Source organism: Labrus mixtus, chromosome 9 (assembly GCF_963584025.1).
Source record: "Labrus mixtus chromosome 9, fLabMix1.1, whole genome shotgun sequence".
NCBI classification, from domain to species: Eukaryota; Metazoa; Chordata; class Actinopteri; order Labriformes; family Labridae; genus Labrus; species Labrus mixtus.
The window spans coordinates 10348001-10364785 of NC_083620.1; the positions used below are offsets into that span (position 1 = coordinate 10348001).

The window sequence follows — 16785 nt, forward strand, 5'->3', positions numbered from 1 at the left end:
CAGATAAAGGAGAACGACAAGAATCAGACCCAGATTGTAAAGAACCCACGTCTCCAGGTTTCTTCTTCTTTGGATTCAACAAGTGTTCGGAACAAAATACTTCAGTAGAAGAAGAAACTGAGAACCAGCAGATCTCCTGTAAAGCTGTCGAGCCCCTCAGTCTTAGATGCTTTGACTCAGCACACGAGGAAGCTAGTAGCATACGCTGTATTAACCCTGATTTAACTGATGCTAGCTCATGCTAACGTCTGCTTCTCACACATTTACGCTGCACTAACCCTGATTTAACTGATGCTAGCTCATTGCTAACGTCTGCTCCTCACATGTTCGCTGTCTGTCTCTGGACAACAAAAGCTTTGAAGTCAATGATTTCTTATATGTTAGGGGTCCTGGTGTCCGCCCTGGCATGTGTTCTCCTCACAGTGTGTATATGTTACATAGAGAAGCAGAGCTACACCACAGAAATACTGTAAACACTTTAGTTGCACACTACTAAGGCTGTGAAGTTCATTTTATTTTTCAAAAGAAATGTATATACTTTATGATTTGTACCGTCTGTAGAGGGCAGCAGAGCATGTGCCGAGCCTCCGTGGCGTCAGCAGGACGTCCAGCACGGTTACAGATCAGTGTGAGCAGCAGCCTTGTTGTAAGGGGTCAGGGGTCAGGGGTTATTGTTGTAGTCGGTGATGACTGGATCACAGGAGCACTGTGTGAATATGTATATAAAGGACTCAGCGTGTTGGTCTCTACCTCCGGAGCTTTGTTTACCCCCCACATGTTCCTCACCTCCTGTGGGGATCCACTTACAGAGAGAAGAATGTCAATTCACGCTTTTATACTGAAAGGATTCATCATACTTCCTGTACGGAGTCACAGGAGGGACAAGTAATCTGTCAAAAGAACGACAGTGAAAAGAGACGAATGATGAATAAATAAGTTAAAAGTATTACAGTGTAAGGAAGCCTTAGAGGGACAAACACCTGAACGTGTTAAATTCTGCTTCAGTAATAAATATTCACCAATCAGTTATTTTCAGTCTCGGCTCGTTATCTCCGGATAACAATGCTCTAGTCCCGTGGTGAGTCAGCGATCATCCCAGGGAAACTAAACAGATGTTTGTCCTCTTCAGGCTTCTGTACCGTGTGACTTATTTTCATCTTTATATGTTTATAACTGTTAAATTATTTAGTTTTTGTTTTTTTTTTGCATTTAAAAATTGTTGTAAAATGTATTTTAAAATAATGTATTTACTTTTGTTTATTCGTTAAAGGGCTGAGCTGTCAATCAACTGACGTGGGAGGGTCTTCCTCCACAGAAAACAAACATAAAAACTGGATAAAGAGAAAATATCCAATCGGACTTTATGCTTACTAAATCAAATTTTAATGATACTTATTTCTGTTATGAATTCGTCTTTTTTCGTCAGTCTCTCTTCTCAGAGTACAGTTGAGTTTTTTGGCCCTCCTGGGACTCCGTAGTCTCCCTACAAATCTTTTCTCTTCACCTGAGACTTCAATCAGATGTTTGTATTCTTGTCCTCTGCCAAGTGTTCCCTGACTGTTAGTCTTTGATAAACACAGGTGGCGTGGAGGGAGAGTCTCAGCGTTCACTGAGCGGCTGTGTTCAAAGATCACTCGATTGAAACGCTTTTAAAATCTCCTTATTTTCTGATCGTACGCGCTGCATTTCATTCATGCACGTTCAGATTTTAAATAATTTAAATCAACAGAATAAAAACTGAACTGACACCTGCAGGAAACTGAATCTACAAACAGGAAGACGACATTTATCTTCCTAAAATATCAAATATTCAAAAGTGTGAAAAGAGATTTAAGTTGTTTTTCTTCGTCCCTGATTGGCTGCTCCTTCAGCTCCCTCTACTGATTAGAGGAACATTTCATCCAATGTTGATGCTGACTCAGAATCTTGGACCCCCTCTTTGGCCTTACTCTCTAGTCTTTGATCGCCCCCTATTGGGTGAATTTGGACCTACGGCCTCGTACATAGGCCTCACTCCTCTCCAGCTCCTCCCTCTTCTCCAAAAGTGGTCACTAATGAAAACATGAACAGTCATCTCCTCGGAGCTTCTTTCAGTCCAATCAAACAAACAAAATATTTAAAGTTACCATGGTAGTGATCTGAGAGTCACAGGTTGCCCCGCCCCCTAACTCCTCCCCTCTTTGTGGTCTCTGTTACTCTGATTGGACCATAATTAACTAAATGGACATCACGCAGTGTTGAACAAAACTCGAGTCCAGAGATCATGAACTTGTTGAATACTTCAACCTTTAATCAGCGACTTCTGAACAATCAGACTGATTCTGCCCCCCTGCTGGACACTAGAAAGAATGCAGGTGACCTTTTATTGAATCTGTTCATGGCCGTACAATGAATCGACTAAAAACATGCACTTTTAAACAGTTTGATTTATTTCTTCTTCGATTGGTTTCCCATTTGTGTCAGTGTATTTAGCTCCTCTTAGGCCACCGTACCCAGAATTACTTTAATGTGACTCCGGCTCTCTGAGTATGAGCTTCACCTTCAGAATGATATTATTTCTATTTCTATCATGTGACACACGGCAGTCCAACTGTTCGGATGAATAACTGGGTTATAGATGAAAGAATTCCTCAGCCATTCATAGTTCTCAAACGCGTGCAGGCGGATGTTTAACGGGCCTTTACTCAGGAATGAACGCAGCCAGCAGCGGTTGAAGTCGTCGCTTTCCCTCCAAGTCGCCTGTTTGAACTCTTTGTAGATACTTCTGGTGTGGTTGATTTTGTGTTGGATGAAGTTACTTGAATCAAATGATTCTTTTTTTCTGGAGAACTTTCAAGTTCTTATCATACCTGACAAACTTTGAGACGAACGCCCACGCAGCAACGACTGAACTCTCTGGATTCATTTGATCTGCTGTCCTAAACCATGTTTGTATATTTGATGTTTTCATCAGATGAACTGTAATTTGAATAAAACTTATATAAACACAAACTGTACACAGATGTGTCTATTAAACTCTGGAGCGCTGTAAAACGCCGTTTCCACCTAGCGGTCCGCTTTAATCTGGTTCAGTCCGGTCTGGTTCAGTCTGATCTGGTTCAGTCTGATCTGCTTCAGTCCGGTCTGGTTCAGTCCGGTCTGGTTCAGTCTGATCTGGTTCAGTCCGCTCTGGTTCAGTCTGGTCTGGTTCAGTCTGATCTGCTTCAGTCCGGTGTGGTTCAGTCCGGTGTGGTTCAGTCTGATCTGGTTCAGTCCGCTCTGGTTCAGTCTGGTCTGGTTCAGTCTGATCTGCTTCAGTCCGGTGTGGTTCAGTCCGGTGTGGTTCAGTCTGGTCTGGTTCAGTCTGATCTGGTTCAGTCTGGTGTGGGTCAGTCCGGTTTGGTTCAGTCTGGTCTGGTTCAGTCTGGTCTTGTTCAGTCCGGTCTGGTTCAGTCCGGCTTGGTTCAATTCACATTTATTGGCATTTCCTCTTTCAAAAGTTTTGAATGGCACCAAATAACCGATCCGTACCGTCCGACTTTTTGCTGACCTTCTGTTAAAATGCAAAGCGTCCTGATCCGACCCTAAAGGGCGGAGCTAGACACACTGCAGTCAGCTGATTGATCATGATCTGTGTGCATTTTCTGTGTGACAGCGGTAATAACAACCACAAAACATGCCATTTTTAAATTTCCTCTGGATTTGCTGAGTAGTCTCAAGGCGGTTTTGTTTCTGTGACTAATGTCAGCGTGTAGCTCCGCCCCCATGGACGACTCTGGATGTGCTGACCTCTGCTGGACGTCCTCCATTGTTGCCCTTTGTTTACTGTGTCACGTTCTTCCTCTTTGAATTTATGGCGGGCTGCACCGTGTTGGACTGCTATGATGTCACACTATTACGTAATGACGCCACTATCGCTATCCGGCTCAAACTCCGCCTACCAAGTAAGGGTACGATTGGCTGCGGAGACACAAACAAGATCAGAGTTAGTCTTACCAAACCAGACTAAACCAAATCAGACTAAACCAAACCTCGTTCCCACCAAGTGGTTTTAGTCAAAGTAAGGGAGCAGGTCCTGTTTTGACCCTGAGGATCACCTCAGAGATCCGGATGAACTACCTTCAGGTTCTGTCGTAGTTCAGGGTCACGAGGAGTTTATATCATTTAGAGAAGAAGAAGAAGAAGAAACAGGATTTGATATGGTAACATCTTTAAAACATATTTTACAGCTTACATCTGACTCTGTGGTTTTTTATCTGTAGAGGGGTACAACATGATACTTTTATTATATTCATAAAAAGAATAAAACTCTGCTTTAATCTCTCTGTGGAAGTCTCTGCTCCTTCATCTTTTGATCACAAGAAAGCATCAGCTGATCTCTGTGACGTCTGAAACACAAAACAAGAACAGCACTCAGTTTAATATGAATAGAAAGGTCATGCAGACCACGCCCACATACACCTGTTACAGGTTTGAATGATGATCACTCTGTACACATGTCAGTCACAGCTCTATGAATCTGCAGATATCTGGACCAGGACAGGATGGAGAATAGTATCATACCTGTGCCCTTAACGTGGGATCAAAGACACACCTGAGGGGGACGCCTGAGCCCGGCCCCACACTCTGATCTCTCTGAGAGTCTCTGTGGTCCTCAGCACAGTGAGACGCCGGCCGCTGTTTGTCGTCCCAGTCTAAGAACTCAGGATGGAAGAAGAGAGGCGAGACGCCGAGCTGCAGGGGGACACATCACAGAGCAGATCAAGTCCTGATCCAGGATTTGTGTGAGTCCTGTCACATCACCTGTTCTCACCTGTCTGTAGAACTCTCTGCCATGTATGGAGACAGACGTGAGGACCACTTTATCACCGCTCCATCGGATCTTTCTCACAATCTCCTCATGCTCCACAGACTCCACAGGTTCCCCGTTCACAGCCAGGAGCAGGTCTCCATCCTCCATCCCCTCCCCCTCTGCTGGACTCCCAGCATCCACCTCTCTGAGCATGTGGACTGGACCAGCGCCAGATCAGACAGGAAGACACGTTTAGAGACTTTAAATCACCCGGTTAGTAAGGCTGGCGTCCAAAGTAAAGATGTCAACATGTTGGATGGATATCACATGTTTCAAATCAAACAAATCTCTGTTAACTTAATAATTCATATTTAAAAGAGCTTGAAAAAAACGACAGATCTTCATCTTATTTTTAATTGAGAGCGAGAAAGAGAGAGAGAGAGAGAGAGAGAGAGAGAGAGTGTGTCTGCGTGTCTGTTTCTGTGTGTGTGTGTGTGTGTTTCTGTGTGTGTGTGTGTGTGTCTGTTTGTTTCTGTGTGTGTGTGTCTGTTTGTTTCTGTGTGTGTGTGTGTGTGTGTGTGTGTGTGTGTTTCTGTGTTTGTGTTTGTGTGTTTGTGTGCGTGTGTTTCTCACCGATGCGTCGACTTCCTGCCAGCCTCTCTTGCCGCAGCAGGAAGCCGTATCCGTCCGGTCCTTTCTGCAGACTCATGGTTTTGGCGGTGTGAGGGAGGCTGCAGCGCTTCGACAGCACCGGCAGGACGGGCACTTTCTTCCTGATGTAACAGCTCTCACTCACACTGTCGTTGACCAGCACCGTCACGGAGTCGCCGCCCTTATTCACCTAACAACCAATCACAAGGCAGGGGTCATTCAGAGTGTCAGTCTAACACACAGACACACATTCGACTGAGGAGTGTGTGTGCGTACGGTTCTGCTCAGAGCCGAGTGTGTGAGCATTGAAGTCTTCAGCCCGTTGATCCAGATCAATCTGTCTGTGGTCCTGACCCCGGCTTTCTCTGCCGGGCCGTGGGACACGGTGCTGACAGAGAACCGCCCCTTCTGCCCTGAGGACACGTTAATGATACATCCATGAAATGTCTCTTATACGTCTACATCTATTCTGCATCTATTATAAATATAGAAAGTCCAAAAAAAGCCCAACAATCAACGTGTCATTTGCACACACATATCGAGGAATTGAAAACATTATTAAAGCCTTGACCTGGAAGAAAGGAGGGCATGGAGGTGAATGATTAACAGAACATCATGATGAAGTCCTTCAGCCTGAGACAGAGCAGCTGTAAATGAGTATCAGTCTATGAGGCTAACACAGGACGGTTCAACAGTGACAGCAGAGTGTTGGTACCTTCCACTGACACCACAGACATCCCCAGACCCAGCTCAGGGTGTCTCTTGATGTGACACAATCTGGGTCTGGACCAGCCGTCCCCCTTTGAGGCTTTAACCAGCGTCTGCATGTCCACACTGAGAGACCGCGCCTGCAGACAGAGACAGCAGCCGGTTCAGGTCATTGAAAACAAAATATTGTGTTCCTGAGCTCCCTCGTCTCGTAGCTTTCTCTGGATCGATGGCCGGCTGCTGCTTCACTGTTTTACTGTCATTGTAGATTTAAATCTGTTAGGGTTTAGGGTTCTGGAAATGTGCTCAAACTTTACCTGTTTATACTCGTTGCCCCCTAACACCAGGAGGAACAGGTGGAGGCCACATGTCTGGATCTTCCTCACCACCTGTCAGGTGCACACAGAGAGACAACAAGTGTGAACTTGGACTCAGGTAAAGATAAGGAAAGGACACGGCCAGGTGAACAACACTTCAGAGTGTTTACATTTCATTCAACTGTAAATAAAGCAGAGAAGAAGAAAAGATCTGAAGGATCACGCTGCTAAAGAGGACAAAGGCCTGCACACTTTGACCCGCTGACCTTTAACCCTCTGACTGTGTCTCAGATCAATACACACAATAGAGTGGATTCTTTCAGGGAGGACCAGTGGAGTGTAGATGATTGAAAGTCTTTTTAAAAGACATTTTAAATTTCAAATTATTCTCTCACATGATTTTTAAATAAGTCTCTTCTGTGCTCAGTCATCGTACCTGCATGTTTGTACTGTAGAATAAGGGGGCGCGGCCTTAAATATAACTCACATGTTTACATTATATTAAGGCTTAAAGTAATGTGGGATTAGGGGGCGTGGCCTCTTTGAGTGACAGGCGTGTTTGTGATGTTGGAATAATTCACTGGAGACGTCAAAGAGGCTGAACTGGATCTACCTGATTCTGGACCCTCACCCTGCTGAAGTCTCTGTTTTCCACATGTTCCTCGTTCACTTCCAGAACCCGGTCTCCGTCTCTGAGGCCGCCGTGTTCTGCAGGACTCCAAGGCTGCACATTTCTGACCTCTAATGCCCTGCCGCTCAGGTCCGTTCTCAGGTTGAAGCCGAAGCTCTGCTCGTCAACACGCTTCAGCTGACACAGTCTGGGCACCAGAGTCCAATCAGGCTCTGCAGACAGCGTGAAGGTCAAAAACATGGACAAGGATTTTAAGACAGGAGGTCCACAAGGACTCAGACCTCACCTGGGTCATCAGAGATCACTAGAGCTGGATTATCAATGCCCTCCTTTGGATTGAAGGTGAAGCTGATGAAAGGAGAAAGAAAAGGGACACGCTGATGAACATATTAAACATTTATGCTTTTATTGTGAAACTCTGTTTTGTTGGATATTTTAAACCTTAAAGAACGATTTACAATCTGCTGAATCATCAAATATTTAAACTCTAAATAATAAACACTTGATATGAAACCTGAAAAACAAAGTCCTGATATCTTTACGTTGAATCCTGGGGTCAGTCTGACCTCAGCGTTAACCTGCAGATATATTTATAGATCAAACATGTATGTGAACATGATGGATCAGCGTTCTCCGGCAGTTGGAGCGACGCTTTTTATGATCGCCTCACCCCCCCTACTCTTTTTTTACACCGGAGTCACATACTTCCTGCGTTGATGAACTTCACAATAAAATGACTCTGACTTATGGAAATAGAGAGGCTTCATGCTGATGTTAACCCTAACCCCTGACAACAGGACTCACAGAGGCAACAAGTATTCAGACTCACCGTTTGACCTCCATGGCGTTCTGACAGAATGAAAGAGTCGTTACGATGAACAGCAAGCCGTCTGAGGAGAGGAAGAGGTTTTACTGTCGACCCAGAAAGACAAGAACAGATACATGAATGTTACTAATGATCAAATATGATCAAATATTTATAAAATAGTCCATCATACGTACATCATCTAACTATAACGCCCTCATCATCTAACTATAACGACCTCATCACCTAACTATAATGACCTCATCACCTAACTACAATGTCCTCATCACCTAACTATAATGACCTCATCACCTAACTATAATGACCTCATCACAATTACCTCATCACCTAACTATAACGACCTCATCACCTAACTATAATGACCTCATCACCTAACTATAACATCCTCATCACCTAACTATAATGACCTCATCACCTAACTATAATGACCTCATCACAATGACCTCATCACCTAACTATAACGACCTCATCACCTAACTATAATGACCTCATCACCTAACTATAATGTCCTCATCACCTAACTATAACATCCTCATCACTTAACTTTAACGACCTCATCACCTAACTATAACGACCTCATCACCTATCTTTAATGACCTGATTACAATGACCTCATCACTTAACTTTAACGACCTCATCACCTAACTATAACGACCTCATCACCTAACTTTAACGACCTGATTACAATGACCTCATCACTTAACTATAACGACCTCATCACCTAACTATAATGACCTCATCATGTAACTATAATGACCTCATCACCTAACAATAACAACCTCATCACTTAACTATAATGACCTCATCACCTAACTATAATGACCTCATCATCTAACAATAACGACCTCATCACCTAACTATAATGACCTCATCATGTAACTATAATGACCTCATCACCTAACTATAACGACCTCATCACCTAACTATAATGACCTCATCACCTAACTATAACGACCTGATTACAATGACCTCATCACTTAACTATAACGACCTCATCACCTAACTATAATGACCTCATCACCTAACAATAACAACCTCATCACCTAACTATAACGACATCATCACCAAACTACAATGACCTCATCACCTAACTATAACGACCTCATAGAATTCTTTCTGAACCAAGTCATTTTCTAAGAATTTTCCCTTAAATTTAGGACTAGATCATTGTAAAAATGAAAGTTATTCACAAAGTGTCTAAGCCCTTCAGAGAGCTCCTCAGGGGTCAAACTGTGAGGAGGAGTGAGGAGGACTTTTAACAGGATGAAGAGTTTCTCAAACTGAGGAGGAAACAGAGCAATGTTCTCCAAACATGACATGAAGAATATTTTTGAATCATATTTGGGCTGAACACACTAAAACAATTTGTGCAGAAATTTCAATCCGTCTCTGAATTTGATAAAACAGACTCCATGCATCATTTACAGAGGGGATCAGGCTGACTCTGTACCATTTCACATTGGATAGGTCATGTAGAAAGGCTTGAGTGTTTTTGAGGTAAGAAGCATGAAGCTGCACAGACTCACCGTGACGAGATAAATGTGACGCAGACGATCAAACAGAGAGACTTTGAGTCCACAGGTGAGAGTGACTCACCGGTGGAGCTATGAAGATCTGTATTTACATTTAGCAGCGTCACAGTTTAAATTTAAATATTGAAATGATGTGAAGGATCAGAGAGAGAGAGCTTACCTGTTGAGGAACTGTGTGTTGTGTGTGTGTGTGTTCCTGCTCACACGGAGACGCTGTGACAGGACAAAGGTTCACTCAGGTAATAAATAATGTGCAGCAGGTGAGACTCTGCCTGCAGGTGGGTTAAACATTGACTCTGTCAGAGAGGAGAGCTAAACATTAGAGAGCAGCTGATCATCTCTGGAGAAAGCCTCGTGTGGACACTGGAGGAACTACAGCTCCACATTATAAACCCCCAAGGTTTAACGTCTCTGATATTGAGACGAAGAAGTCGAGGAAAGACACTGATGTTCCTCTGAACACGGACATTTAGAGACTGTAGGTACCACTAGCAGGCCTGATAACTGAAGGCTCTACCTCCCATAGTACATTTAGAGACTGTAGGTACCACGAGCAGGCCCGCATTTTGAGAGCGTAATGTTCTCAAAGGGTAGTACGGCACTATTAGCACTATTAGCTCTAAGATGGTGCCTGGCCATTTAGAGCTTTGTAAGTGAGAAGAAGGATTTTAAATTCTATTCTAGATTTTATAGGAAGCCAGTGCAGAGAAGCCATCACAAGAGTAATGTGGTCCCTTTTCCTAGTTCTAGTCAGTACACGAGCTGCAGCGTTCTGGACTAGTTGAAGAGTCTTTAGAGACTTAACAGAGCACCCTGACAAAAGAGAGTTACTATAATCCAACCTGGAGGAAACAAATGCATGAACTAGTTTTTCCTGCATCGTTTTGTGACAGGAGATTCCTGATCTTGGATATATTACGAAGGTGAAAATAGGCTGTTGTTGAAATTTGCTTGATGTGAGAGTTAAAGGACATGTCTTGATCAAATAGAACTCCTAGATTCCTAACAGTGGTGCTAGATGCCAGGCTGATGTCATTAAGGACAGTTATATCATTAGAAAAAGTCTCTCTGAGGTTCTTAGGGCCTAGCACAACAACTTCAGTCTTGTCTGAGTTAAGTAGCAAAAAATGTCTGGTCATCCAGGTCCTAACGTCCTTAAGGCAGGTTTCTAGTTTACATAACTGATTGGTGCCATCGTCTACATTGATACGTAAAGCTGAGTATCATCTGCCTTACAATGAAAATTTATAGAGTGTTTCCTCATAATATTACCCAGAGGAAGCATATATAATGTAAAGAGAATCGGTTCAAGCACTGAACCTTGTGGCACTCCATGGCTAACTTTGGTGTGCATAGAGGACTTATCATTAACATGTACAAACTGAGATCGATCTGATAAATAGGATTTAAACCAACTTAAAGCAGTCCCTGTAATTCCAAGTAAATGTTCTAATCTGTATAATAGGATTTGATGGTCAATAGTGTCAAAAGCAGCACTAAGATCTAACAAGACGAGCACAGAGAGAAGTCCCCTGTCTGAAGCTAGAAGTAGATCATTTGTAACTTTAACTAGTGCAGTCTCAGTGCTATGGTGGACTCTAAATCCTGACTGAAACTCCTCAAATAAACTGTTCTCGTGGAGAAAGTCACACAGCTGGTTAGCTACCACTTTCTCCAGGATCTTTGAGATAAAGGGAAGGTTAGATATAGGCCTATAGTTAGCTAGAGTTCCTGAATCTAGAGTAGGTTTTTTGAGTAGAGGTTTGATTACGGCTACTTTAAATGACTGTGGTACATAGCCTGCCAGTAAAGACATATTGATCATATCTAATATAGAGTTGCTAACTAAGGGAAAGGCTTCCTCAAACAGCTTGGTTAGGATTGGGTCTAAAAGACAGGTTGACGGTTTGGATGCAGAAATAATTGAATTTAGTTCTGAAAGGTCGATTGGAGAAAAACAGTCAAGGTTAATATCAGGTCCTGGAACTGTTTCTGCCGTATCAGACGTATCTGCACCAGGTAAGGGCAGGAGGTTACTAATTTTGTCCCTGATGTCTAGAATTTTGTTGTTAAAAAAGCTCAGGAAAGCATTACGGCTGAGGGCTAAAGGAATACAAGGCTCAATGGAGCTATGACTCTCTGTCAGCCTGGCTACAGTGCCTTTACTTTTTGTCAGCAACTTTAAATGAGATGTGATGTCGCCCGCTCTGGCCCCAGGTATACACCTAACTATGCCCGCTGACTTCACTAGCTTCACGTTTCTGACTATGGAGTCTCCAATAATCAGAGTTTTATTCTCAGCGGGTGTGTCGCTGAGTGGGGGAAATTTGTTTGAAACGTGAAGTGGTTGGTGGGGAACAGTGTGTTTCGATTTTCGACTATGCGTCCCTCGGACAGTAACCCAGCCACTGCCTCCCGGCTGCTCGGGAGCTACCGGGGGGGAAGCCAAGCTATGTCAGCCCGCACCGGCTAAAGGTGGCTGGCTAACTACTGCTGCATATGATGGCTCTGACTCAATGGTGCGGAGCCGTCTCTCTAACTCAGACACCCTCGCCTCCAAAGCTAAAACGAATATAAATAAACAGAACAACACAGAACAACACAGAACAACAGAGAACAACACAGTACAACACAGAACAACACAGTACAACACAGTACAACACAGAACAACACAGAACACAGAACAACACAGAACAACACAGTACAACACAGAATAACACAGAACAACACAGAACAACACAGAACAACACAGAACACAGAACAACACAGTACAACACAGTACAACACAGAACAACACACAGAACACAGAACAACACAGAACAACACAGTACAACACAGAATAACACAGAACAACACAGAACAACACAGAACACAGAACACAGAACAACACAGTACAACACAGAACAACACAGAACAACACAGAACAACACAGAACAACACAGAACACAGAACAACACAGTACAACACAGAACAACACAGAACAACACACAGAACACAGAACAACACAGAACAACACAGAACAACACAGTACAACACAGAACAACACAGAACAACACAGTACAACACAGAACAACACAGAACAACACAGTACAACACAGAACAACACAGAACAACACAGAGAACACAGAACAACACAGAACAACACAGAACAACACAGAACAACACAGAACACAGAACAACACAGTACAACACAGAACAACACAGAACAACACACAGAACACAGAACAACACAGAACAACACAGTACAACACAGAATAACACAGAACAACACAGAACAACACAGAACACAGAACACAGAACAACACAGAACAACACAGAATAACACAGAACAACACAGAACAACACAGAACACAGAACAACACAGTACAACACAGAACAACACAGAACAACACAGAACAACACACAGAACACAGAACAACACAGAACAACACAGTACAACACAGAACAACACAGTACAACACAGAACAACACAGAACAACACAGTACAACACAGAACAACACAGAACAACACATAGAACACAGAACAACACAGAACAACACAGTACAACACAGAATAACACAGAACAACACAGAACAACACAGAACAACACAGAACACAGAACACAGAACAACACAGTACAACACAGAACAACACAGAATAACACAGAACAACACAGAACAACACAGAACAACACACAGAACACAGAACAACACAGAACAACACAGAACAACACAGTACAACACAGTACAACACAGAATAACACAGAACAACACAGAACAACACAGAACAACACAGTACAACACAGAACAACACAGTACAACACAGAACAACACAGAACAACACAGAACAACACAGAACACAGAACAACACAGAACAACACAGAACACAGAACAACACAGAACAACACAGTACAATACAGAACAACACAGTACAATACAGAACAACACAGTACAACACAGAACAACACAGAACAACACAGAACACAGAACAACACAGAACAACACAGAACCCAGAACAACACAGAACAACACAGTACAACACAGAACAACACAGAACAAAACAGAACAGAACAGAACAGAACAGGAAATGATGCAATACGCTCACCCGTAGTACGTAGCACATCGCCTGAATCCTGAGGTGACCCACCAATCCATTAACCCCAAAGTCATCTTTATATTATGCAGTAAAGGTTTTATTTCAATCATCATGTTGACAATGGCAGGTTCCTGTTCTTCATGTAGGAGCTTTCTTCTGCCCCCTGGGGGAGGTAGACTTTGAATCCTGAGAGAGACAAAATACAGTTAAATATTAGAAACCGGAGGCTTACAGTAACTGTAATACATGGTAAACATTATTTACACTTTGCAGTAGGATAAGTCATTATATAATATCCTACCTGTTGGTTTCTCAAACAATCCGGATAATGGATGCCACTGTGTCCCGGCTGAGATTTGGCTGAACTCCTTCACCAGCCTCTCTGTATGATAACCCGGTTTATGACATGGTCTATGATAGTAGCTCTTATTTAATCAGTTACCCTATCTCTGGTCCTACTTTGAGCGCCACCTCACATTCTTGTAGTGGAAAAATACTATCTGTCTGCCGTCTTCGTTTGAAGATTTAGATGTTCGTGCGTCATTTAGCAATTAAAAACTGTTTCTCTGTATGGCCTATGAACTCTCCTCATTATCTGAGTACAGCATGATCCAAAATCAGTGCCCTCCGGACAGAGGAGTTTCTGTTGGTGTTCTTCCGTACCAGGTACCTTATAGAAAGAAGCTTACATTGATAAATCATCATGCAAGCTAGCAGAAGGCGTAGTCACTAGGGCAAGCTGAAACCAATGACGATGTATTACTCGTGTATATGTAATATACCTACACACTCATGCAACCGGGACTGCCCCGGTAATCTTTAATGCACTTGTGACTGATGTTACTTTTGTAGCTGATTACCCCTTTTGCAAAAGAACTCTTTACTATGTGCAATAAAATACACAAAGACAAAAGACTTTGACTTGAGATCTTTCATTACCAGCAGAAAAATCCACAACAAACTAACTCCTCTCCCTCTACCTTCTCCTTGTCCAGGCTGTTACGGCTTCAAACAAAAGCACAAATCCCCAAAGATGCTGCTCTTGGTTTTCACAAAGACGCTCCAGACAAACCCTTTGGACCCCTGGAATGTCTTTACAACACAGCACCCAGGAGCCAAGAGCTGGTACTCGTCTTCCTCTCCCTTGTCCTGGTACTCGTCTTCCTCTCCCTTGTCCTGGTACTCGTCTTGCTCTTCCTTGTCCTGGTACTCGTCTTGCTCTTCCTTGTCCTGGTACTCGTCTTCCTCTCTCTCGTGCAGGCATTGTATTTACTTTCTTTGTGTTGCTCTATATTGTTTCTTTTCCACACAAGGTCAGTCCAAAGATGTCCTTTTTTACTGTATAACATATGGGCATGCGAATGAAAGAACCTCAACCCCTGAGTGTGTTCCTATGGGAATCAGCTGGGATTGATCTTTTTGCATAACTTCAATCAGCTGTTTCTCAGTAGCAATGGGAAAAAATACAGGGGATATATATGTGTTTCAATCTACAACATGAACAGCTGTTCACTTAGATTTTAGCCTATAGGTTAGGTTTAGAACATGATGTTATCTGTTCTGACATACAGTGAGAAATGATTGGTAGATTTGGCTGTAAAAATCCATTGTTTTGGTCTTGGTTGAGCTTGTGTGTAAAAGAAATTCAAGCAATTTAAATTTGTGTTAAATGTTTGTATTTTGTGTCAAAGCAACAAGAAATGTGTTTATTGCATAGCCTTCAGGGACGGATGTTGTGCTAACTGTGTTAAGAGTTTAGGAAAATTGTTAAAAGTATTGAACGGAGTGTCATAGCAATCGTAAAAAACTGTCACAGAGTCATACTGCCATCTGCTGGTTCCTCTTTGAACTACATCAGACTTGTAAAAAAATCTGAGTGGTTGGATTTTGAACTTCACATGACAAAGTTCGTACATTTTTCTTTTTCATCTCAGAAATATTTAAAAACTTCCACGCCTCGACGCCTCCATCTCATCACGTCTCGACTTCTTTTCTGCCTCAAGCAGAAGTCTACAGATCGACTCGGGTCAGAACTCAGCTGCAGAACAGGAGAGCATGACCACATCACTCCTGTTTTAGCGTCTCTGCGGCTCCCCGTGTGTTTCAGGATTGATCTGAAGACTGATTCCAGCTTCATAACTTTATTTCACATCTGACCTTTACATGAGCGAAACTGGAACATCCAGATCCTCCACAGAGGTCTCCTGCTGGTTCCAAACTCCAGACTGAAGGAGGACTAAAGAGGGTTTCCTTTGAAGGTCAAACTGGACCAGCCTGCCCGAGGAGGTCAGTCCCCCCTTTTTTAAATCCTCCTGAAGAGAATCTGTTACAGACGAGTTTTTTCTTGAGTTCATTTTAATCGGACTTCTTCAAACTCCTTAGTGTTGATCTGTAGACTTCTGTTTCCTGTTTTTACATGTTTTTATATCGCTGTCCTTTCGGTCACTTTGTAACCTCAGCTCTATGAATAAAGGTTATTAGGAGTGATTAAACGTTTGTACGCTCAGTGGCGGTTAAGGTCATTGCACACTGAGTCAGTTTTTTCCGTACGAAATTCAAGGAGTAAAAGAACTGGATCATTATATTCAACGCTTGATCTCTGTGCGTGATGAGGACGAGTATAAACAAAAAAAAAAGGGATACCAATTACTGGGTAATTTAAGATTGCTAGGAAAGAGGCAATAAACGGAATATTCAAGATTATCAAAAGTGTGTCCCAAACCGACTCCCTTAATAAATCTGAATATCAGGAGGAAATATCTGTTTAGGGTCCTCCTCTGAGTTAGGCTCCTCCTCTCAGTTGGGGTCCTCCTCTGATTAGGGTACTCCTCTCCGTTAGGGTCCTCCTCTGAGTTAGGGTCCTCCTCAAAGGTTAGGGTCCTCTTCTGAGTTTGGGTCCTCCTCTGAGTTAGGGTCCTCCTCTCAGTTAGGGTCCTCCTCTGAGTTAGGGTCCTCCTTTGAGTTAAGGTCCTCCTCTGAGTTAGGGTCCTCCTCTGATTAGGGTCCTCCTCTGATAAGGGTCCTCCTCTCAGTTAAGGTCCTCCTCTGAGTTAGGGTCCTCCTCTGAGTTAGGGTCCTCCTCTGAGTTAGGGTCCTCCTCTGAGTTAGGGTCTTCCTTTGAGTTAAGGTCCTCCTCTGAGTTAGGGTCCTCCTCTGATTAGGGTCCTCCTCTGAGTGACATGTCGGTCATAAAAAGCTCTAACGTTGGTCTTTCATTCAAATAAAAAATAAAATCTTTCCCTATGCGCTGGAGAAGAAGAAAAGAGTCAGGAGC

General features: G+C 43.0%; 1 protein-coding gene across 6 annotated transcripts; it reads right to left on the reverse strand.

Annotated features, from left to right (window-relative positions):
- Window positions 1-2268: 2268 nt before the first annotated feature.
- On the reverse strand, window positions 2269-9603 carry LOC132980202 (Na(+)/H(+) exchange regulatory cofactor NHE-RF4-like). Of its 6 annotated transcripts, none has more exons than XM_061046191.1 (13): window positions 8538-8616; window positions 7908-8121; window positions 7365-7426; window positions 7061-7290; window positions 6448-6519; window positions 6138-6270; window positions 5699-5835; window positions 5405-5612; window positions 4793-4989; window positions 4543-4713; window positions 4251-4367; window positions 4022-4218; window positions 2269-3939 (listed from the first exon to the last, which is right to left on the reverse strand). In XM_061046191.1, the coding sequence occupies exons 2-11, from the start codon at window positions 7919-7921 to the stop codon at window positions 4335-4337; spliced, it is 1257 nt and encodes a 418-aa protein (XP_060902174.1). In that variant the 5' UTR covers window positions 7922-8121; window positions 8538-8616; the 3' UTR covers window positions 2269-3939; window positions 4022-4218; window positions 4251-4334. The 6 variants fall into 6 exon arrangements, with proteins under 6 accessions (XP_060902174.1, XP_060902173.1, XP_060902177.1 ...); XM_061046190.1 differs by having other exon boundaries at window positions 4011-4218; XM_061046194.1 differs by lacking the exon at window positions 8538-8616 and adding an exon at window positions 9597-9603 and having other exon boundaries at window positions 2269-4218; window positions 7908-7968.
- Between the last annotated feature and the right edge of the window lie 7182 nt (window positions 9604-16785).